Source organism: Buteo buteo, chromosome 2 (assembly GCF_964188355.1).
Source record: "Buteo buteo chromosome 2, bButBut1.hap1.1, whole genome shotgun sequence".
Lineage (NCBI taxonomy): Eukaryota > Metazoa > Chordata > Aves > Accipitriformes > Accipitridae > Buteo > Buteo buteo.
Genome location: NC_134172.1, coordinates 77,669,409 through 77,693,078, shown reverse-complemented (window position 1 = coordinate 77,693,078; position 23,670 = coordinate 77,669,409). Strand labels below are relative to the sequence as shown.

At 50.5% G+C, this 23,670-nt stretch overlaps 1 protein-coding gene across 8 annotated transcripts in view; it reads left to right on the top strand.

The window, feature by feature from the left end:
* The first annotated feature begins 339 nt into the window (after positions 1–339).
* Positions 340–23,670, top strand: part of KCNQ2 (potassium voltage-gated channel subfamily Q member 2) — a 67,667-nt gene continuing 44,336 nt past the window's right edge. For all 8 annotated transcript variants that reach the window (XM_075022601.1, XM_075022599.1, XM_075022602.1 and 5 more), the window contains exon 1: positions 340–635. In XM_075022601.1, coding sequence (XP_074878702.1) covers positions 340–635 — 296 coding nt within the window. The remainder of the gene's footprint in view (positions 636–23,670) is intronic.

Genomic DNA, 23,670 nt, shown 5'->3' with positions numbered 1-23,670 from the left:
TTGGGGGGGGGAGGGATGGAGAAGCCAGAGCCTGCTTTTTCCTTTCCTTCGGGGTGGAGGAGGAGGGGGAGGGAGCGGAGAACTTGCCGTTAGGAAGGGGATGCTGAGGACGGCCAAGGGTTAAGGGGGAGGAGGGCGGCGGGCGGGGCGGCGCTGGCGGAGCAGAATTGCAGCCGGTTCCTGCGGCTTCGCCTGCGCCGGGCGCGGAGCAGCGGCGGGGAGCGCGGGCGGAGCCCCCCGCCGGCCCCTCCGCCGTCCCCCCCCTTTCCCCTTTCCCCCCTCACCCTTTCCCCCTTCACCCCCCCTTTCCCCCTTCTCCCTCCCCCCCGGGTCGCCACCATGGTGCAAAAATCCCGGAACGGAGGCGTTTACCCCGGGCCCGCCGCGGAGAAGAAGCTTAAGGTGGGCTTCGTGGGCTTGGACCCGGGAGCCCCGGACTCCAGCCGGGACGGAGCTCTGCTCATCGCCGGCTCCGAAAGCACCAAACGGGGCAGCATCCTCAGCAAACCCCGCTCCGGGGTGTCGGGCAGCGGCAAGCCCCCGAAAAGGAATGCTTTTTACCGCAAGCTGCAGAATTTCCTCTACAATGTGCTGGAGAGACCGCGGGGCTGGGCTTTCATTTACCACGCATACGTGTGAGTATAAAAGGTGGTGGGGAGGGGGGCAAACCCAACGAGAAAGACCCCCCCACCACCACCTTGTTCGGATCTGCCCCCAGGCCCCCCCCCCCAAAAAAAATGCATGCCGAGGAGGAAGGATGCTCCAGCTGCAGAGCGGGTGCAGGGAGGGGATGCCGGGTACCAGCGCTGCCCGGGGAGCCCCGGGGGGGGACGCTGTGGGGTAGAGGAGGGAGGTTGAGACCCCCCCCCCCGCCCCCCGACCACCACTCCCCCCCAACAGGGTCTCCGCTGCATCCCTCGCCCTGGCCCGGTGGGTGCCCGGGGATGGGGTGCGTGGGGATGCCGGGTGGGGAAGGGAATCCGGGCTTGGGGGGGGGGGTGTGATGATGATGATGGTGGTGGTGTGGGGGGGAGAAGCTGTCCCTGCAGAGCTGGGGAGGGGTGGATTCCTCCGGAGAGGTGCGATGTACCGGTCCCCTGTGTGTCCCCCCCATCCCCACCCGCTCCTGCGGTGGGTGCAGGGGGCTAGAGCAGCGGGAGTGCTGGGTAGGGACTGTTCCTCCGTCTTGCTTGAAATCACCATAGCAATGCTGGGAGCTGAGGAACAAAAAAGCTCTGCTCAGACACTGTCTCTCCTTCCCTCCTCCTCCCCCCCCCCCAAAGCGGTTCTTCTCCCCCAGCCCCATCTTTGCCTGCTGTGTGGCTGCAAAGGGTTTGGGGCCAGGGGTTGGTTTTGTGGCTCTGCGCTGGGTTCTGGAGGTATTTCTTGTCCCCCCTGCTTGGGAAGCGGCTGTATTGGAGATGTGTCTAGAAAGAAATGCTAATCAGTGTCTGAGGCTTCCAGACTGCACAGCGATGGAGCGGTAAACAAAGGAGCAGTCCCAGGGTACACATTTTCCCTCTGCCACCCCCTTTTTTTAGCCAGAAATGGCCACATCTGACCCACCGTTTGGCAGAAAGATGGCCATATCTGAAGGCACTGCTGCATAGGGAAGAGCAGATGACTTCCCGTTGTTCAGAGGATCGCAAAGGGAGGGTCAAGATAAATTGCTGTGTTACTGCAACTCCCTTCCCTCTGGGACTTTCCACAGTCCCACCAGGCTCTTCTGCAGGCCTGGGCTCAGGCTGGGGTGCTCGTTCCCTTGGTGCCGATGTATTTGGGTTTTTTTGTTTGCGTGTTTTTCAGCATGGTTAGGGCCTTTGGCAGCCCCGTCAAGAAGATTTTTTGGGGCCTTTTGTGGTTTTTTCTTTTTTTTTTTTTTCCTCCATCCTTTTGCTGTGACGCTATTCTCAGATAAAGGTGTTGGGCTATGCTTTCTGGTCCTCAGCCATTTTGTACGTTGAGGCCTTCCAGGGAGATGTTGGTGAGTCCAACCAGAGGTGAAATGCTGGCTGGGTGGAAGCGGGAGGTTTGTCGTGCGCTGCAGCGAGTTGGGGTCCATGCAGGGAGCTCGTCCCCCCAGGGAAATGGGAGAGGACAAGAGGGAGCATCTCTGGAGCTCAGCTGCAGCGACCATGAGGAGTGTGAAGTCCAGCGCTGGGAGTCCTGAGCATCTTCCACGCTCAGGGCCATCCTCTGGAGTTGTGGGTGGTTTGTGTCGCAAAATCCTCCAGAATCGTGTGGAGGGGCCGAGCGGTCACGTTGCGAGCTGGGTGCTTGCCTGCGTGTGTGCCGAGGATGGGGGGGATGTTGTGTGCAGCGTGCGCTGGGTGCTGTTATATCCAGGTGAGAGCCCAGCTTGGGGGCACTGGGGTGACAATGACAGAGATGGAAGGTGCTGAAAACCAAATGGCAAGGGGCAGGGCTAGCCCTGACTGTGAGGGCTTTAGAAGCTTCTTTGGCTTCTTCAGCTGCTCTGTCTTAACTTCTGACCCGTTTGGCTCTCTGCGGTGGCATTTGCTTGGGCAGCCGGTAATCCTCACGGAGCAGGAGCGGGGGCATCCCAAACTGACCTCCTGCCAGGGCTCACTTCCCTGTGAATGCCCTGTCCCCAGTGCCAGGCTGGGTGCCCTTTGGGTCTCGCTGTATATGTATATGCGTATATGTATAGCTGCATCCCCCCCGGCGTCTCCTCCCCCAGCCCAAGCAGCTGCATTTCTCCTGGGCTCGTGACTCCGCTTGTACCTGCTGTGACTCCACATGGAGCCGTGCCCTCCGATTAGAAACCGCTGGTTTGGGATGTGCCGGGAGCTGGGTGGCCTCCCTTAGATCCCCTTGGGGTGGATGCCCAAGCAGCCGGGAGACGTAACCACTGCGAAACCATCCTCTGACCCCCACCCGTGTGTCCGTCGGGAAATGGAGGCTGAATTCAGGGCTGAGGTGGTAATTGCACCAGTGTCTGTGAAGCATCAGGGCTATAATTAATTTTTTACAGTGTATCGGGAAGTTATATGGACTCCAGTCTTCCGAACTATACATATGATAGGTTTAGCCTTGGCAGTTTGCTAATATATTATTTAAAGAGCTGAAGGATATGATAAACATCATACAAAGTCACCAGAAGAAGTCCATGCACCAGTTATAGCCCTTTGCTGCCTGGGTGAGCCTGGCATGGCCTGTGCTAGATCTGTAGGTGTTTGAGTGGGGCAGGGAAGGGCTTTCCTGGGTTTCTCTAACTAGAAGTCTGTAATCCAGACAAAACAGATAAAAAGCTTAGTGGCTGCTTATTCAAAGATATGGGAGGCTGAAGAGACCAGCTCAAGGTCATAAAGTTTGTATGGGATTGCTGGAGCCACCCTGATGTCCCGATGGCCGGCACAGTGCCCTATCTGCGCTATTGGGGTCACACCGTCTCCTCCTGCCCAAACCCCCATTTTGTGCCAAAGCCTTGAGCACAAAAGCACCTTTTTAGCCTTTGTGCTGCAGGAGTGGCAGTCTTGAAGAAGGCTGTGGCTGAGGGAGCCCTGTCCTGCTGCTGTCTCGGGCTGGACACCGCTCAGCCCCTCCACTCCTGACCCCATCTGCCAGCACCCCTATTTCTCTTTTCCCGCTACTCACAGGGACTTTCTTGCATGAAGATTTAGGGCCTATTTCCAGTGTGAATGAGTTTGTGACCCTGCAAGGTTGGGTTTGAGCTTGTAGAGATGCTTATAGACCCAGCTGCATTTCTAGGTGTGGAGCTGCTGTGCTGTTCAGGCAGCCTCCCTGCACCCAAATGCCAAGACACAAACTATTGAGACTCTTCCAGCATGGAGATGTTTTAATAAATACAAGAGGTGCATCTGTGTAAGTACCTCTGATAAATGCCTATCTGCAGAGGCCCATCTCCCAGGCTGGTATTGCACAGGGCGATTGATGCACTGCCTTGAGATGCCCGTGCAAGTTGCATTTATTTCCAGTGCTGCATCCTAGATCCAATCCATCTGATTCCTTTTCCCACCTCTTCTGACTCTTGTCGCTCATTCCTCTTTGCACCATTTGATGCATAAGAAACCAGGAAAAGTCAGAGCAGCCCCCAGCCCCAAACTCATTAACGTGGTCTCATCCCAGATGTTGCCTCTGTAAAAGCGCTATTACCTTTGTGAGCAAAAGCACCATGTTATATTTCTGTGTTGTGATTCATTTTTTATACTTAATAGCTCTTCCTACCCTGACACAACTGGGTGACCTGCTCATGGGAGCTGTGTGTATATACAGATTATTTATAATATATATATTTTGCACAGGCCCATGGACAGCTGAGCCTGGTGGGTCCCATTTTTGAGCGTGGCTGGAGGTGAACTCTGGCTCCCGGAGGGCTGAACCTCCCCTATCTCTCATCTTCTCCCAGTATTTCTCTCAGCATCTTTCTTTTCTTCCCCCACTCCCCTCCTCGCCCCCCCCCCTTTTTTTTTTTTTGACAGAACCTTAGCAGTGCAGCACATGGCCTCATTCTGTTCAAGGTTGAACTGAAACTTGAAAAGTTGAGCTGTGTCTAAATAGCAGGCCAGGCTTTTTGAGGGATGCAGCAGCACTTAGATCTTGAGGTAGTTCTCTGCACAGGGAGACAGTTTGCTTCTGAAATTTTTCCGCTTTATTTCTTGCAATAATTTAAATATTTTATTTTCCTCTAGTCCTTTTACCTTGGTTATCGTAACCTGTCGTGTGCTCAGCGGTGCTGGGTTTGAAGGGCTGGGATACTTGAAAGTGGTTTTTGTCCCTACCTGCCATCTTACTTCAGGAGGGATTGCTGTGTTCTGCACCAGCATAAGTTACTTGCACTGAGCATCCCCGTAGCCTGATGTGTCTGGAGACACATTTCGCAATCCCCCGGGTGAGCTGTGTATGTTTGCTCTCTGAGCCAAAGAGGTGGGGGCTGGATTTGGGGCAGCAGCAAGAAAACAGCCTGTATTCAGACACTTTTAAAGCTGCGTGCTCTGGACCAATGCAATTCTTGCATTTCCTACTTTGAATTTACAACCTCAATGCGTCTTTTTAACTGCGTTAAAAATAGTTTGGGTGCATTTTTTATCCGCATACCGTGCACTATACATTCAGTTAATTAAGTAAGTGCATGGACTTAAATTATAATAAGGAAGAACATTTCCTCCCTGTCTAATTCTATTAAAATTTCTTTGTGCCATCCCCATCCCATTTGTTCTTCCCTTTTAACCCAGCCAGAAGCCACCTCTCTCTCCAGAAAGTCTCCTCCCTGCACTGCCCGCATCCTGGCATGGCCACGGCTGGCGTGGTGGGAGGATGGAGAGTTGATGCAATTGCTTCCCTGAAGGTCCGGGCTTTCTCAGTGCAGAGGCGGCCAATTTTGTGACTCCCTTTGCTCCTCAGGGACTGATGAAAACACGGTTATTTCATATAGATCCATTCCCAGATAATCTTTTTTCATCAGATTGAATGACTCTGGGAACGCCCAGCCATTTTTCTGTTGCCTGGGTTGGGTTTTTAGGCAGCTCTCATGTTTTGTTTTGTTTTCCACTTACATTTTTTCATACTTGTTTTATGGCATTTGCTAATTAGGGGTAAATTCAGTTTGACAGTCTCGTTTATTCATCCCCAAGCACCAAGGGGTGGTGGTTCATGGCAAGCCCTCACCCCCAGACAGGGATATTGCTGGCAGGTACGATGCCACCAAACTCAGCCCATCCACCAGTGATGTGCAGAGATCTCCTGGGTTCTCCTCCCCACCTCCTAGTCGAGTATGTGGGATAAAGGGGCCAATACAGATCTCCCATATGTGCCAAGTTTAACGGACCTGCTGGGCTTTGACCTCTGGCTCTGATGCCCTCGGCCGTGCTGTTGTGTCCGTCCTGGGGACCAGGGAGACCTTCACGGTGCGATGCCTCACGAGTTCCTCTCCAGCTGCTTAGTCAGAGCTTGGTGGGAGCAACCTGATTTCAGTCGCTTTAATGTGTCACGTTCCAGTCGTCACATTCACCCCACACTGACATTAAGGAAATGAAAAACAAGCTGATCCTCTGGATGACCTCCTTTTTGTGCTGCAACACACCTCAACCAGATAAGTCTTGCTATGGCTCTACTTATTATAAGAGGGAATAACCCAAAAAGCAAGCCCCAAATCCTATACTAAAGGGAAGATGGGCATTGCTTAAAGAGATGCAGTTAGCAAAAATGAGATTTCTTGATTTTTTTTTTTGCGTTACAACAGAGGGAGGGGATGTTTGAGGTGAGACACATTGTGATTTGTTTGGCGTGAGAGGGTGAGCAGGGCAGAGGGTTTGCCTGTCAGGCATCAGTGGGGCTTACGAGGATAAAAAGCACCTAAGTTTGGTATTTGACTTCTGGGATTTAAGCAGCAAACACTTAGCCCTGCATAATCCCTTTTAAGGTAGCCCAAACGCTTAGCTGGTTTCTTAGTTCTTGAGGGACAGATTCCTCTTGAAATTGTGGTGGCAGGGAGATGTGCCAGTCCCTTTCTATGCTATGTAATCTGTAGAGTAGGTACAGGAGAGCTGAGAAAGATGGAGAGTGGTTCCTATAAAGGATTAAACTTTGTCTATGGCATGCTTCTCAGGCAAACCTGAGCCTGTCTGTTGGTGTGATGTCCCCGGTTCCCAATGCATCAAAGCGAGAGGAGGTCTCCAACACCGAGATGTGCATTGCTGCAGAATAATGCAATGGCTTTTAGCCCCCAGTGGTCAAAAAGCAACCACATTGCAAAACCAGGTTACCGTGGTGGTCTAAACTGAGTCTCGTGAATGTATTTAGAGGAGAGCTGTGTTGCAAGGTGATTTGACTAGTGAGCACGCAACGGCAAAACCAGGTCGTGCAGAAGAACATTGGGCACAGTGGTTTGGCCAATGCAGCTGGGTCCTTCACCATCAGATGTTTAAATGGCTCCTAACCGAGTTGCAAGCCAAAACCACTTGGGCTACTCTGACACTCACCTATGGCAAAAGGTGGCCCCACCAGGACCAGAGGAGTAGGTTTTTAAATGTAGTCCCTTGGTGGATGTGCCCATCCGCCCAGATTAAAAGAAAAATGTTGGGGTTTTTTTCCCCAGTAAGAACAAGTTGTGTGATCCTTGATCTTACTTGATCAGCTCACTGAAGCTGCGAGTCACCTCAGCTCCCCATGCGGTTCTCCTGGCCTTATCCTGGATCAACTGCGAATGCAGCCTCCTATGACGCTTAGATCGAAGCTGTTTTGGGGGTGTCGTGCATTTATTCTAAAGCACTGAATTAATTACATATAGTGTTGTTTGGGGAGTATCTCGCACAAGCCACTGGCTGGGATGGCGAGAGGTGCTTTATTACAGCCCCGGGGCTTCTTGACTGTCTAACTGCCAATAAATGAGGGAAACGGGAGCGTTCCTCCAGAACTCTCTCTGGCCTGTCTTTGGCATCGCTCCAGACTCTTAACATGCTTTTTAGATGTGTGGAAAGCTTTGGTGTCTGTAAGCATCCATCCAGTGACTTTATTTTGAGCGGATTGGATGTCAAAGGGCAGCTTTTTCCAAGGTGTGGGGAGCAGAAGACTGGCGAGATCTTCTCGCCTCTCGCGCTTGCTGCTGTAGGGAGGTGATTTAAAGCTCCATCAGAGTCACTTGGATTGCCGGGTGCAGCAGCAGCCTTGGCTTTGCAAGTCTTGTGACTGAGCAGTCACTTGATTTGTTTCAGAACGTGTAATGTCCAGACATTGCAGGTGGAGTGGGCTTTCAGCTTGAATCTGGTGATGCCCAGATACCTGCTGGGTTCCTCACAGAAACCCCATAGGAGCCTCAGTGTAGGCTTTAGTGGGCAGGTCTGCCTTCTGGAGATGCCCATGTCTCTGTTGATGACAGAAGGAACGTAAGTTCCCTTGCATACCTTAGGTGCAAGCTGGGTGGGATGAGTCTGGACAACGAGGAGAGAAGATAGAGCCTGGGACAATTTCAAACCAAAAACTGGAGTGAGTTGAGGCATCTCCCACCTCCTGCCACAGCCTGTAGGATGTTCAGAGCCAGAATTTACACTGTGGACACCCTGCCAGGTAACATCAAGGTGAGAGATGGGGCTGATCCACATTGAAATGGGATGACCAGGATCTGAGATCCACATTGACTCAGCCGTATTTGAGGAGTGGTTTTGAGAAAGGAACCTTTATAGCAAATCCTGATCAAATCTTGTGGACCTGCAACCCAAGACCCAGGGGAAATCAGAAGGTAATCAAGCCTTATTAATACTGATTATAGTTCCTAAGCAGCTACAGTTGTGTTCAGGCTCTTGGAGGGGAGTGCCCAGTGGTCAGTCTTCTTCATTTGGAGATCCTCCTTTTAATGCCTCCCCTGGGATGGGGGGACAGGGCAAAGAAACGAGAGGACAGGCATGGTCAGAGGGAACGACTGCCCCTGCATGAGTTAGGAGGTGACTGCTTTCCATCTGAGGATCCTAGGAGTCTATCGCGGCTAGCACTTGGGGGGCAATCTCTTTGGGGCAAGATTGAAAGAGGCAGAGATTTTTGCCTTCCGGAGGGTATTTCCCAGGGATTCGCAAATGCCTCATTTGTAAACAAGCCCTGGTCTGCCTGGAAGTCCTGCTTTCTCGTTTAGAGCTCTGCCAGCCCGGGGAGGTGAGTGTCAAAGCAAAATACGGCTGGGGCGATAGCTGAGCTGCTGTCGCACACTGCAATGGGTGAGCGCAGCAGGGCAGGCAATCCTAAAGCAGCTTCCACAGATATGCTGTCACTCTCTATAAAGTTATTATGATGCCCAGGAAAAAAAAGAAGCTAGCAGAAATCCTGACTCAAAGGTGACTCACGTACACCTCTTCTCCGTCTCTTGCGTGAATGCAATAGCTTATGTCTGGGTACCCGCTGTGCGTGTTCGCTGCAACTTTGGTTTGATATGGTTGGAAAAACTAATATGCGGTGCGAAAGAAAAAGAAAAACTTCAGTCAAATAATAGTTAAAATGAATACCAAGGGGAAAACAACACTCCATTAATATTATAGCAGTGTGCAAGCACCCCTAATGGAAATAGAAGTCTACAAGCTTCTGTTCTGTACATCAAGCCAAAAAGAGCCAGTCCCTGCTGTAAGGACTTATTGTATTGAACAGACAAGACAGATGAAAGGCAAAAAGGAGTTGTTGGGAGACTGCTGGTAAATGTTATCTTTGTTCCACTTTTGAACAGTATTTTCCCGGCTTCTTATTTGCTTTTGAATTGGCGGGTTGGTTTCTGTTCATGCTCCTTGGGTTTGCAAAAGAAAGCGGGGTTGGCTTTGGCTGGAGCAGATTGTCAGAGGCATGGGCCAGCCTATCTTAGTGGGAAATCCCATAGTCTGAGGACCTCAGCAGAGTTAAATTTGGGCTGGGAGGATGAAGGCACATCTTCCCCGGGACATGGATCACCCATACTGGGGCAGTTTGCTGTGGTCTTGCTGTTCATTAGGAATGCAGCACGTAGAGGGCTGTGAATTGGGCTTATCGGCTTTCTCGCTGTTCGAGTGTTATATGTGGCAGCAAAATGGCAGCACTGGGAGACTTTCCTGCATGTTTATGGGCTTTTGCAGTCCTCAGTGTCTCGAACTGGCCATTAATTGAGTTTATGCTTGCTCAGAGGTTCGTTACCTGATCTGAAGAACGTAATAAGGGATGGAAGAGCACTCCATCTTTCACTCAAGAGGAGAGCAAAGGAGTTAAATATAAATATCTGTATATTATAGCTGGACAAACAGGGAGTGAGGCCGTGTTGCCTCCTGCCACTTCAAGCCGTGTGGTGGTTAAGCCTGAGTGCTTCCAGGAGGGGCAGTGAAAAACAAACCCTCCCCCCAGTAATAAGGACTACTCATTGCTCTTGAAGCAGGTAGGCTGCACGATGGGCTCAGGCTGGTGTGGCCATTGATTCAGTGTTGAACATCGGTTTAATAACGTGTTTATTCATCCTTCCTCCTCTTCTGTGTCTGGCAAGGCTGGAAATACCATGTCTTGTCTAGTTAACCTCTTGCTGGGCCTTGCTCCAAGTTTCCTGGGATTTATTAGCAATGATTTGTGCTTTAAGGACTAGTGAGATTCCTGAGTCATCTTCTTAGGCAGGGAGCTATTTATTTCAGTGTGTGTGTGTTACACTCCCTGGGAGTGGGTGTGTCTCTTCCGCTTTTGGATCCTGCCCTGACTCTATATAAAGACTCCAGGCTTGAATGAGCAGCAAAACCAACCCTCAAACTGGCTCCATCGTTTGGAAGCTTTGTGCTGCTGATCCCATCTCTCCTGGCTGAAGGAGCATGGCCATTTGGAGCATGGGTAGGAATTTGCATGGGATGTTTGTCCATCTCGGGGTTGCATCGCTGCTAGGACAGCTCGTAGGGACACAGCGTACTGTGTGTCCATGTCCAGGAGCAAGTCTTGCTCTACAGCGGCTCATGATCAAGGGGAAAATGTGATTTGTACCTTCTTTTCTCCCCTGAGGTTGATTTGCTGATGCTGTTGGGTTTTCGGTTGGTGGGATTTTTCTTATTTAGGAGAGATGAGCTATTTGAGTGGCTGTAATTCTTCGTTGGTATCAGAGCAGGGACTGGAGGTGCCATGGGCAAACGCAGATGGGCTCCTCTAAGACGTTGCCAGTGCAGGATCTTCCAGGTTTGGAGGAATTTCACTGGGTCATTTCTCCTGGGATGGCCCTTGTCAGAGACATCCCATGCTTGCTTGGTGGCCTTGCAGAGAGCTGCCTCGCTGCATGCGAGTTTGGGGGTGCAGGGAGAGCCCCTCACGTAACAGCTCTCTGGGGAGCTGCAAAGAAGCCAGCGTGCTGATGGCAATGTTCATCCAAAAGCTGACTTTACACCCAATTAAGCATCACCCTGAGCCAGAGGGACAAGTCCTCATGTCATTATGTCTTGAACTAAATTGCTGGCACTTCATGGGGGCTCTGTCTCCACAGCCTGAGGGACTGATGCATTTAATCCGTATCAGCACTAAAGAGACTTTGTTAATATGACCTTGTGGTTTGGTCCTTGTGGCTACTGGATGCACATCACTGTGGTTGGCTTTTTCTTAGTTATGGCTATTCCTGTAAGGAAGGAAAAAGACTTAGAGAAAAGGAGAATTTCCTGAGCTCTTTCTCTGTAATTTGTCAAGCGTGACATGCAGTCATGGAATTTTGCACTGAACTTTTCTTCTTTTCCATGTTTTCCCTTTAACATGTAGATGTTTTTAATGCTATTCTTATTTAGCGGCTTCTCTCTTATCATACCAGCTAATGAGCAGTAGGAAGAATTTCTGCGTTGACCTTTTGCTGCTGCTGCTGTTTTTCTTTTCTGCAACAGAAATCAGATATAATTTGAAACCACCTCTGAGCTGCCCCTCCAGGGCCTGAGCCCTCACTCCCCCTGATGCATGTTTGTGGGTGACGGGAGCATCTTGAGTCTAAATGGCACAGATCAAGCTGCTGAGGCTTAGTCTGTGAATCAGTAGATCTCACATCTGAGCCCAGGAAAAATAATATCATGTAGGTCTGAAACTTGGTTTTAAGTTGGCGTTGGATTAACCTGCCTTAGTATGGGGAAAGCGAATTGAGGTTGAGTATAGGGAAAGGTGATGAAAGTGCCTGAATAAGACAAGTGAATGGGACTCTAAAGTTGTCTCTGTCCCACTGTTTCTACCAGGAGATAGAGATGTAGACATCTACAAGTAGGCGAGACCTATCCCAACTTCAGGTCTCCACCCCGTGCTTTGGAACAGCCACGTCTGGGAGACCTGCTAGTAGCACAGGGCTTGATGTCGCCTGGGCTTCATCCACCCCTATGCAAGAACTTGGGCATCTGGGGAGCACCTCCATCAAATTTGCCATTTTCCTCCCCTTTTTGCAAACACTCTGCAGAGCAAATAAGCCTGCTGTGGGTGTGTGCTCGGTGGAGAGCACCTGCCCAAGCTCCAGCTCCCTGCAGAGAAAAGGGCTGAACTTCCAAAACGAGTTCCAGTCCTACCTAGCCTTGCTCTTTTGGCCCTTCTCCACATGGGAGCAGATGGCTATTAAAAATCCCAGAGAAATTCATTAAGTTAATGGATTGCCAGCCCCCATCTGTGGCTGGGGAGGCCCATCTACCCTGCAGCCATATCCCTGTGGGATGTGAGTCGGGATGAAGAGCCGGAGCCAAGCCTGACCCTGAGATGGCATTCCCTGCCGGCTGCAGTGGGCGGGTGGGATGTACACCCCACCCAGGAAACACAGGGGCTGTTAGAGCAGCCCAGGAAGGTCGCACAGATCTGATGGGGCAGCTTACTTATTTTTCCTTTGCTAAAAGCACAGCAGAAATTAAGATTAATTAAGCTCCCCCACACACACACACTTCTTCTTGCTCTTTGCTGTTTCTAGGGAAGACTGAAAAAAATGTGCTAGAGAAGAAGCTAAATTCTGAGCATCCTTTCATGAATGCAGCATACGGCCCCCATGGGACTGCAGGGAAAGGCCCTGTAATTACGGGGAACGTCCTGTGAGCCTGAGTTACACAACCAGGATGGAGAGCTGCTCCTCCTTTGGTTTAGCAGCAGGCTGATGATGCTGTGACTCAAAATACTACCTGGCTATTATCCATTCATTGCTTTTTATCACTGTCGGTGTCCTCGACGTACAGTACAGACCACTCGCGAGGCTCCGAGCCAAGAAGGAGGTAGGAAGGAGCGCTCAGGATCATAAAAGGGCCATTTGATATTTACAGTGCCTGGTGACATAATTCCCAGACAGCCCGAGCATATCTCGGAGCCGGCTGATGAGTCGCCGGGGAGATCTTGCTCCGATGCCACGAGTGAAGGTGACTCCTTCCTAGCTCTGGCAGGAGCAGGATGCCCTGACGGAGAATTCGTGCTGCGGCGTCGACTCGCCGGCTTTGCACCGGCTGCTGCCACCTGGGTTAAGAGCCAGGTTAGCAGCCAAGAAAAGGGATTTAGGACTGTAGCAACCGCCTTGAGGTGTCATACGGGGGAGGACTAACACCTTGGCTGCGGCGCTGGGCATGCCCTGGTGTCGTGTGCTGGAGGACGTTGCTCCTGTGTGCTCCCGGGTGGCTTTGTGCTGTCATTTAAGATGCTGTTGTTGGCTCTGGTCCATGCGAGCCTTGGTTACTGGTGTGCTTTGCAGTGTTTTTGTGCCAGGCTTTATTCTACTCTAGAAGGACTTATTCATTGCTGAGGGCCATGGGCATGCCTTGAGCTATGCGTGGGCTTAACCTCAGCTGTCCCCCTGTGTGCTGGGGGGGAATCGTTATGCCCGTTTTCCAGTTTGGGAGCCGAGGTACGGAGGAATTCAGTGACATGGGATGCCTGCGGCATAATCCAGCATCCCTGCTCCCCGTGCTGGAACCCTAGCCTCTCCCTCCTCCAACAGGAATAATCATTTCCCATACAGACAAGGAGACTTCAGCATGTATCATTGTCCCGTCAGGCCTTCCTAGGTTTGAATTATTAAATATTGTCTCTGATCTCCATTATAAAGGTTGTTAGAGCAGAGCTACTTATCAGAATAGAAAATACTGCATTTCTGTACTTTAACAGTTGGCTTCATCTGCTTGTGGGATTTACAATAAATGAGAAGAGTTTTAAAAAAAGGCAAAAAAAAAGTCATGAGAGGCTGAGATTGGAAGTAAATATAGAGAAGTAACATCTTTGCAAGACGATGTCCAGTTTTCTGCCCCAGGACACATGTGGTCACTGGTCTGTATCTTCTGTCTAAAACAAAATCACATGCAAATTCATTAGCATTAATAGGCTGGAGGGCATTTGCTGCCGTGATTTCCACAATGCTGGATTACAGACTGTGCTCTGGGGATGCCCCTTCCCACACCCCCATTGTTGTCTCCTCCATCAGCTGGCAGAGACCCCAGCAAACCAACCTGGCTACGTTTCTGAGCAATGACTATACCTTCGGCTTAGAGGGAGTAACAAGAAGGTACAGATGCAGAGAAGGAGACCCGGGGCCAGCTGCAGACTCCAGCCAGCTGCTGAGCTCCGTGATGGGTTTATCGTTATTTCTGTGAGCCTGAAGCCCTGGCTGCAGATTGCCGTAATTTCCAAGGTCAGATTCTTGCTCGCTACTTGTAAGAAACCGGGTGGTACCTGCTGCTTTGCAAGAGACTGGATTTGAGCAGCGGTAACCCAGGCCATGGTCCTGCTGTTGATTATTCCCTTGCTGTAAAAGTGCCTTGCCCCACAGCTGGGCACATCTGTGCCTGGCCAGGCACTGTCCATACCATGCACCTGCAGCATCCCTGAGCGGAGCTGCTTGATATGACCCAGGCAGGTGATCCCCTGTTTTTCCCAGGGAATAAACCATGGAAACTGGCTTGAGAGTGAGCTGGAAATTGGAAGCAGGGTCTCCCTGCTGTCAGGCTGGGTCCGATTTCCTCTGGATCCCATGGGAGAGGCACCGTTCCCTTCTCCCACTCCTGAGTTAAGCTGCGACAGCTCTCCCAGGCAGCAGTACGGCACGATGCCGCAGGGCTGGGGGAGCTGCCGGGGGACTTGGATCGTGCCTGAGAAAAGGGGGTTAAAAGCAGGTTTTTTGCAAGCCTTTGCCTGCCATTTTAAATGGGAAGGATGTTTCCCTGGCAACGAGATGGATGCTTCCCAGCAGAGCATATGGCTTCCATCGACTTTGATTTACCGGCGCGTTGAAATGGCAGCTAGATAATTCTCTCTTCAGCTTTAATGTGTCCATGCCCTGTGTCCCTGTTACTTATGAGCTTTAAAAAGACCGTGGGTCCAGCCCCTGCAGCGCTGGCCTTGCTCCCATCCTGGGGCTGGAACTGGTGGGGTCCCATGTCGGGACTGGGTCTGGGGACATTTGCAGAGAGGGACCTGCACAGAGGACCTGAGCGTCGCCCTGAGCAAGGAGCTGCAGGGTGGGCAGGAAAACCTTGCCAGCTTCTGCTGCCTTTCACCAGCCGAACAGCTCCTCCTCCTCGGAGAATATAATCTGCAGCCCTCTTTTTCCTATTCTCCTCCCTGCTTTAAATCATTTTTAGATGTTTTCCACCTTTCACCACACAATCATCTGCCTCCTGCAGCTTGCTATTTATTGTTGTGTTTACTGGCACAGGGAAATAAGGAGAGGGAACAAACCTGTCATTTGCTAAGCGGGCAAGCTTGGGGGAACTGGTTTCTGCGAGCTCGTGGCTCTCTCGGGCTCGCTGGTGTGTGCTGGCCCCGCTAAGCTTCCGTGGCAGCCTCTTCTGAGGGGCAAAACCAGGGTGCTCTTCTCCTTGCTGCCCATCGCCGGCTCTCCATTCTTTGGCAAACGTGATGAAAATGGGCCAGCAGGTCTAAATATTAGGTAGAGACAGTGAGGCAGCCAGACAGGACAACTGCACGAGCCTCATTGCCTTAGGGACCAGAATGGCTGGAGAGGGTCATTCCCCCACCCGAGTGGTGCTGGGACTGGGACTGGTTCCCAGCTGCCCGTGTCCAGCCGGTTCGTAGCTGTGAGCAGCAGCAGCGAGGACCAGGCACGGGGCTTGGGAACCGGCTGGGTAGGGTGGCCTTAAATGAAACTAAAGGGTCGTGCTGACCTGCCGACTGCTGCACTGCAGGGACTGCTGGGGGGGACGGGGACATGTGCATCGTTCTTCCCCTCTTCCACCGATGGAGGTTTTTGGGGAGCTATGGATGAGGCAATGCCACCTTCTTTGCAAGTCTCCAGGTGAGCCAAAAAGCCCTGGTCTGCACACACTGGCTCTCAGCCCTGATTGCAAGGAGCCCCCCCCCGCCAAAGCTGCCCAGCCTGAAAGGCTTTAAAAAATGAGGCTCCCTTTTAACTGAGGTTACCTTTATTTCTTCCAGCAGGATCATGGCTTTCCCGTCCTCTCTGGGGTGTTTAGCTCTCCGGGCAGCCTCTCCCTTTGCAAAAGGCTCTTGATGATGGGGGCTGCCCCCCCACTCCCCCCAGCACTCAGGGCTGCTTTCCCATCCACACCTGGCTGCCCGCTTGCTGCATTCGCGTTACACCAGAGAAGAAGCAAGAGATAAGAGAAGTGATTAATTGCCCGTTGGCGCTGGGGATTAATTAATCGGGTGCAAGGAGAGGCTGCGCCCTGGCAGACCCGGTGCTGTCTGTGCAGGTGGGGCTGCCCCGCTCCCATCGGGGCTCGTGTCACGAGCTGGCCGTTCTCTGCCGTGACCAAAGGAGACACCGACGTGGGTGGCGGCGGGAGGATCTCCCCGTTGCTCTTAGGGAGCAGCACGGCTGGGGTGAATCTGGCTACAGCTCAGGGAAACTTTACTGCTTTAGAGGGGAGATTGGTGGAAAAGGACTTTTCAATTCAGAGTCGCAGCTCCTAGAAGACCCAAAATAGTTATATGAGTGGCAAAGTTAAATGGAGCTTGACTGGCAGCTGTTGTGATGCTCTCCCCTCCCTGCGGCATAACTGGCTGTTCCAGCAATCTTTTAGGGCTAAAGAGAGCTGCCTTTTTAAGCCTGAGGTCTCGGGAGATCTGGGTTTGTTTTGCATCCCTTCACCCCGAGCAGCTCCTCTGGGCCTGCCTGTCCGCATGGCCGAGGCGTTACTTCCAGCAGAAACGTTCCCATCCTGACAGGAGCGGCTTCATGGACATGAAAAGCATCAGGGCCGTATTCTGCCACCTTTGCCGTGGAGGAGCATGCTGCCCTGCTGATGTGGGGAAGGGATGCAGAGCTCCAGAACTGGCCACTGGTCTTTTATTTCTTGTCGTTGGACCTAATCCTGCATTTTTCTGCGTGCCAAACGTGGGTATCCCTTGGGCATTGCAGGGTCTGGACCTGGGTGAGCCAGACCCTCTCTCTTGGCAGTGCAGCCCCCTTGGTTTTTGGGGGGTTATTCCTGATTTGCACTGGTGTGAGGGGGAGTGTTGCAGAGGGGGAGCGTGGTCCTGCTGATTGCAGCACTCCTGTGATTCTCCTGGGTACATTTTTTTTTACCCAGCTTGGGGGTCATCGTCTTCTGGGGACTAAAATCAAAAGGCTGTGAACCAGCTCTCCTGCTTCTTGGCTCTGAGCTCCTTCCTAATCACTAGCTGGGAGTAGAGAAGTAAAATTAAACAGATGGTGAAATTACCAACTCTAAGACATATTATACGGGCAGTTTGCAAATACTTCTTGCTTTTCCCCAAGACTCAGTTAATTAAACAAACTGATGAGCAAATGAAATTAGCAGCACTTTCGTAGTGCTTGTGTTTTATGCTTTTGTGTTATCCCTTAGCCTCTGGCTCCCAGAAGCCACGTTCTTGTCTTCTAATTGTTGAGGCAAAAAACTGGAGACGGACCCTGGGAAGTGGCTGGGGCACCCTTGTGCCTTCGACACCCGCCGAAATCTTGGCCCCCCTTTGCTGTTAGCTTGGAGGGAGCCCAAGAGCACAGCTCTGGGGCCCTGCCTTTACAGAAGCATAAACTGGGGGCTGAGGCATGGGGAAAGCGAGATTTTTTTAAAGTCAACACAAGGCTTTTGAGCCATTTAGTTGCCTGCCGTGGGTCCGAGACGGTTCACGCGGCTGCTGAGAGGTGCTGACCCTCTGTGTCGGCAGCTCCCCGCGGATGCTCTGGGCGAGGATGCTCGTTTTTGAGGTGCTGTAATTCTCGGGGCCGTAAAACTAGTGCAAAGTCAGAGACGGGAGAACGAAGCTGAAGGAGCTCAGGGAGACAGAGCTTGTCCTTTGCGGGCAGGAAACCTCGGGCTCCAGCTGAGCAGCTGATTCTGGGACAGACCTTTGAAAAACCGGCTACTATTCCTGTCTGCAGCGGGAACCAGTCCTGCACATTTTGAGACAATCTTCCTATCTGCAATTAGACCGGAGCCTATTTTTGTATATCCCATTCCCTCAAGGAATGTTTAGATGAGAAGCAGCATTACATTTTACAGGGACATATTGCTTTTAACCTGGTTTTAGAGCTCAGTTAAGTCGAGCTGAGTGATTTGCCCAGGTCAGTCAAAGGAGCTTGACCTCAGCAAGAGGATTTTTTACTCCTGCATGCCCTCGCCTTCTTAAATTTAATTAATTTATTTTTCTTGAGGTGTTGCAGAAAAGCAGGGCTTTGCCCTTAAGAAGCAGAAATAACTTGATCTTCATGTACAGATAAAGGTTAGATTAGGAAGGCTTGTATTCCTGTACACGAGTAATCTTTTCTCAGAGGTAGGGAGGAAGCAGAGGCTCTTTTGGGGGAATACCCTGTGGGATGGAACAGAGGCAGTGCTTGGATTTCAATCTGAATAATACCGGTATTGCATGAGACAGCAACTTTCCCTCACATTAAAATCAATAAATGTGCTCTGAGTAAATGCCTGCGCAGGCGTTTTAAGAATTACTTAAATGTCCAATATTTTATACTCTTAATTTACCTCCCAATGCACCGTAATTGCACTGTGGTCTTTAGGATTCTCTCCCGTGAACCGTTCCTGCAGCTGCATGAATATATTTTTCCCCACCAAGTTTTTAAAAGAAAACCTCAGCCCGGCAGTGCTGAATCGCAGCAGAGACAGACTCTTCTGGCAGGTGCATGGGCTTGATTAAAACTGTGGGTTTTCCTCCAGACATCTGGCTCCTCTGAGGCTGCGTGCGCAGGGCGAGGAGAATACGCAGACAAGCATTTCCCAGTGATTCATGTTAGATGAGGACAAAGAGGAACATCTGAGCTAGAACTTGGTATGCAGTGATTATTATTAATAAGGCTTTTATTCTGAGTAAGTTAAATGATTAGAGCCAGCCTGTAAAAAACCCAACCGATTCCTTAAATTTAACCCCTTTTCCTGCTGTAAATGTTAAGATCTTGATCTCCATTCCCTGTCATTTCCAGACGGCTTTTGTTCTTTGAGGCTTCAATCCAGAAAAGCTCTTAAGCTCGCTTTTGCTTGTAAGTGTGGAGATACATAATCCTTTGCAAGGCTAGGGACAAGATATGTCATGCAAAACCCATTTCTGTTCAAATTCCTGGAGTCCATGGGTTCAGGTCAGGACTCTGGTTCTGGGCACTCAGGGCAGATGATGCCGTTTCTGCTCCCTCACTCTGTTATAAGCAAGAGGGAAAGGCTGGAGGAGCTCTTGGAGTGGGAACTGATTGCAAAAGTGTTGGATGTTGAAGGAGAAAAAAAATCTATGTGAACCCATATCTTGCTCTTTTTTTCTAACTGAGAAATGCTCTGCCTAAATAGAAGGCAGGCAGGGGAAGAGGAGGATTTTTGTGACTTGGTTGTGCCACTTTACCATGCTTATACAGTAAAGCTGTGACCAGCTATTCTTTTTTCCTTAGTTTGCTGTGATGGATTTGTGAATGCCCATAATGTAGCAGAAAGCTACCTTCCCCAAAACCCTGATGTAAAGGGAATGTCACCCCCTGACACAGGCTTCCCTGGGATGTAAATCCCATATTTCAATAGCTGCAAAGGAGCTTAAGCACAGAAGCAGGACGCTGTGCTCAGCCAGCAGCGTTCCCGCGTGTCCGGGGAAGACCCCAGAAAACCCGATCTGCTGGAAAATCACCTCCTGTTTTTTGTTACGTTGCTGTCGCGCAGCAAGGAGAGCAGGTTTGCTGCATCCACGCACAGGAGCCGGGGGGCAGGACCTGGGGGCTTGCAGGTGGTGGTGGTGCAATAGGGCTGGTGAGGAAAGTAAATCCTCTTCTTTTCCTTCCCATCCCAGTGCCACCTCTAGAACATGGATTGGGGTCTCTAAGATGTGCTTCTTTGTAGCCCGATTAATTCCCACCTCTCGGAACACCATTTAAGGCAGCCTTGTTGTACGTACCACCACCTCTGGCGCTCCCTTGCTCCATTTACACCACCGTCCTTAGTACACTTTATGGCTTTGTACGAACAGGGTGCTTCTTATCAGGGCTGTTCAGCCATCGTCTCAGTGCGCCGAGAAGGCACGGGAGCTATTACCGTTGTCCCAGAGAGGCCTTTGCTAAAGATTTATTAAAAACTTTATATAACCATGAGAATCCCTGCCTCGGAGCCAGCCTGGGTGTTGCCCAAAAGCAATGTTTTCTACCCACGTGGGTGGCCGGGGAGCCTCCAGGCTCCTCTGAGGAGCAAAATCTCTGCTGGGCTTAGGTGAGAGGACGGGGCTGGGCATGGCCGAACCTGCTGGGAATGAGACACTATCAGGAGCTATTTTTGGAAAGGAGAGTATTTATTAAGGCACAGGACCGAAAAGCAGGACTCCCTGCTTCTATTTTCAGGTCCGCTAGTGACAGAATTTGCCTTGGGAGATGATTTTGGCTGAGACTGAGGGATGTGGAAACCTGGAGTGAGGCATTTAGGCTCATGTTTAGCTTTGTAAATGAACAGCAGCGTTGCAAATCACAGCAGGATTGCTTACATGAATAAAGATGATAGATGCTTCTGGCTAAGGCTAGGTGCAATACGACGATGTCTTTACCCCTGGAAAAGTCACGGCATTATCAGAGTTTTGCTTCTGATTCACTGGAGATTTAAATTGAGCTGTAAATTCTCCCATTCTGATCATGAGGCTCTGTGAGTGTTAAAAGGCATTTGACAATCTCTGTTTCTCTTGGTATGGATGTACTTTCACCTTGGTTTATTGTCATTGCTGTGTTTTCATGGTCTTTGATTTACATTGAAGTTTTAGGTACTTGAACACCAGCGTTTTACAGAGACCACAGCAAATGTATTGCTGGGGTTACAGATGGATTGCCCGTAAGCATTTTGCTTTTATTTTAGCACAATTATCAATGCCTTGTTTACATCCCCAAAGTAATTTTTAAGTGTTTTAAATGTTTTAAGTTGTTTTCCATCATGCAGCTCTCAAATGCCTGTAGTAAAATACTCCTTCCTTTCCAGCTTTGCTCCTTCTAATTAAACAAATCATTAATTCCCTTTCCCAATTCCTGGGAAAGCCAGGAAAGCGCGTAACAAGCACAGTGGCTTGTTACAAGCTTGTGCGACCTCCTTGTGTTCTATCCATCTTTGTCACATCCAGGAATCCAGTTGCTAATTATTGGTGCTCCATTAGAGGAAGCCCAATGTTTTTGCATGTCAGCGAATGCTATTTGAATACAAGTATTTCAGGAATAAATTTAAAGGTCTTTTAAATTTCTTATGTAAATGGGCGTGTAGATTCCAAGGGGGTTTCTTTTGGAAGGCAAATTAGATGATTAACCTGAAAAGCTTTATGATGATTCCGTCAAACGCTTTTACTGAGAAAAAGAAGAAAAGGAAAGGACAATCTTTCCTGTTTCAAGTCATTTTAAGTTTGGGGGGGGTTTGGGGTTTGGATTTTGTTGTTGGTTTCTTTTGGGGGGGGGGACTTCAGTCATTTCTTTTTCTATTGCTAACCTGAAGCACGGTGGATAAGAAATCTGGATATGCAGATTTTGTGCTGGGATTTATAAATTGTAGTAAGAAGCTTGCACGGGTGTTTTAAGTCAACATAACCTTCGGATGTAAAGCCAGACTTTGGAGGACTTTGGATTTATTAGTATTAGCAGCAGTCAGATTTGCACAGCTGAGCCTTGGCTGAGCTTAAAGGTCTAAGCAACAGGCGTGGGGGATGCTGGAGCAGCAGAAGGTGCTGGGTGCCTGTAGGAAAGGGTGACGGGTGACAAGATGAGGTGACATGAGGTGTCCTTCTCCAGTGGCTCCAGGAGGCTGAGCCAGCTTTCTCCACGCCATCGCTCTCCAGAGGAGGCAGTGGTCCAAAATCACACGCTGCCTTTTGCATCCTGGCCCAGGTTTGGGGGAGGCTGGGTGCCGGCTCCAGCCATAGATCATGTAGGACCCAGCTCCCGTTCGCTCTGGAGGAGGATATTGTCTTCTCCAGAGCTCTAAGCAGAATTGGCATCTTTAATGTAAAAATCATTAGATGGGACATAATTAATGTTCCTTATTGCACATTAACATTACCCAGAGTCAGGCTGCAGACATAATTTGCTTTGATTAGATACGTAGCTTTAAAAATTAGATTCATCCCAACCTCTACGCTATTTATTGGCCTGTTTCTCTTTCCCTAGCTATCCATTATTATCTGGATCTCTTTCCTGTGCTGTCTGGGTAGATTAGGTGAAATTAAAGCAGAGTCAGCCTTCCTGTTCCCCACTGCCCTCCCTCTGTGGGAGCTCAGAGGACACACACTCTCTCAGTGTGGACATACCTCTCAGCTTTCTTCTTCACCCCCCCGCAGCTGTAGGGGGTCTGCAGATTCTTCAAAGCCTCCCAGGAGCCATACAGACCCCAGCCCCCTGAATTCAGTTTCCTCGCAGAAAGGTTTCATTCTCTTTGTCTCTTTGTACAGCTTCCCAAAGGTTCGTGGACCACAGGGTGAAACAGAGCAGCCGTGCATCACCGTGGAGCTATTTTGGGATGCTTGTGCACCTCACCCTGTGATGAGCCAGTGCCTGCATCCCTTACTGGCAGGACCGTTCCTTACGCGGTGGCTGAACGTCCCCATCGGGACTGAGACAAGGGGAGATTTTGGTCCATGTGTGATTTGGCCATGGAGCTCCCATGCTTCATTGAAGAAGCTGGCACCTTCCCCGTTGCCTCCCATGCTCGGCAGTGCTGTAATTAATGCTGGCCCTGCAAGTGTGATTCTGCATCAGGTCTCCCCGGCGATGAGAGCCCTGAGGAGCACAAAGCCGAAATTACAGCGGCACCGAGCTGGCCTTGGGGAGATGAGGGGAATGGAGAGGCTGGGGACGAGGCTGCGGCGATGTGCTGGGGAAGGGAAGAAGCAGCACCCAGCGCCCAGAGCTGCCCCAGCTCTCCCCACATAACTGCTGCTTGCACGATCCACCCTTGGGATGCGAAGTGATAATGCGATTTCTGTTCCTTTCACTTTTCTGCCCCGTCAATATACGTCTAGTGACAAACTTCACGTACAGAAATCTTCTTTCTTGTGGTGTTTGTCCCTGCCAGGACTCATCGTTTGAGCGTGGCTTCATCCTGGATCCGTCTGAAGTGGTCGCTTTAGCAAACACGGTGTGCAAGCCTGTGTTGATATTGGTGCTTTGCTTTCAGCACCTCCTCAGGCATTTTACTGTGACGTTGGGTTACAAAAATACAACCCACATTCTACTGCTTTGATCAGAAAATGTAGGGTTTTCTTTCCTCCCCCCGATCGCTTTATCTTGTTTTGTTTTCTTCTTCTCTTTCTTCTTTCATTGATTATTCATTTGTTTCTCGCTCCAGCGCAGAAGTTTGCAGCAAAATCTGGGCCACCCTGGGAGCAGGGCTGCCTGACCCAGTTGCAGCTCCTTCCCTCCAGCAGTGCAGGGCTCTGCTCCCCCCTGCCACGGGGTGGGCACCAGTGGGGTCCCGTCTCCAGCTCCAGGTGGACCAAGCAACCTGGAGGATGTAGGGATGGATGGAGACCATTTGGCTGCAGGGCAGGTTGTGGTAGGTTTGTTTATGGCAAGGGTTTGAAAAGACCAGTTTGGGGAGAAAAAACATTTTAAGTGACACCCAGGGAAGACATTAAGGGACATCATGAGTGGGTTTGCAAGGGATATTTTCTTACTCTCCTGAGGTTGTTTCAAGTCTCTGTGTATCAGACCTGTTGTGAGAAGAGGAAATTTGCAGTGAGGAATCAGGCAATTGTCCTTATCTGGTCTGCGCCGAATTCATCTTGTTGCTGACAAAGCTCAGCCTTCGCTGAGATGGCTCTGAAGGTCCTTTACCTCCAGCAGGCAGGGACGCTTCA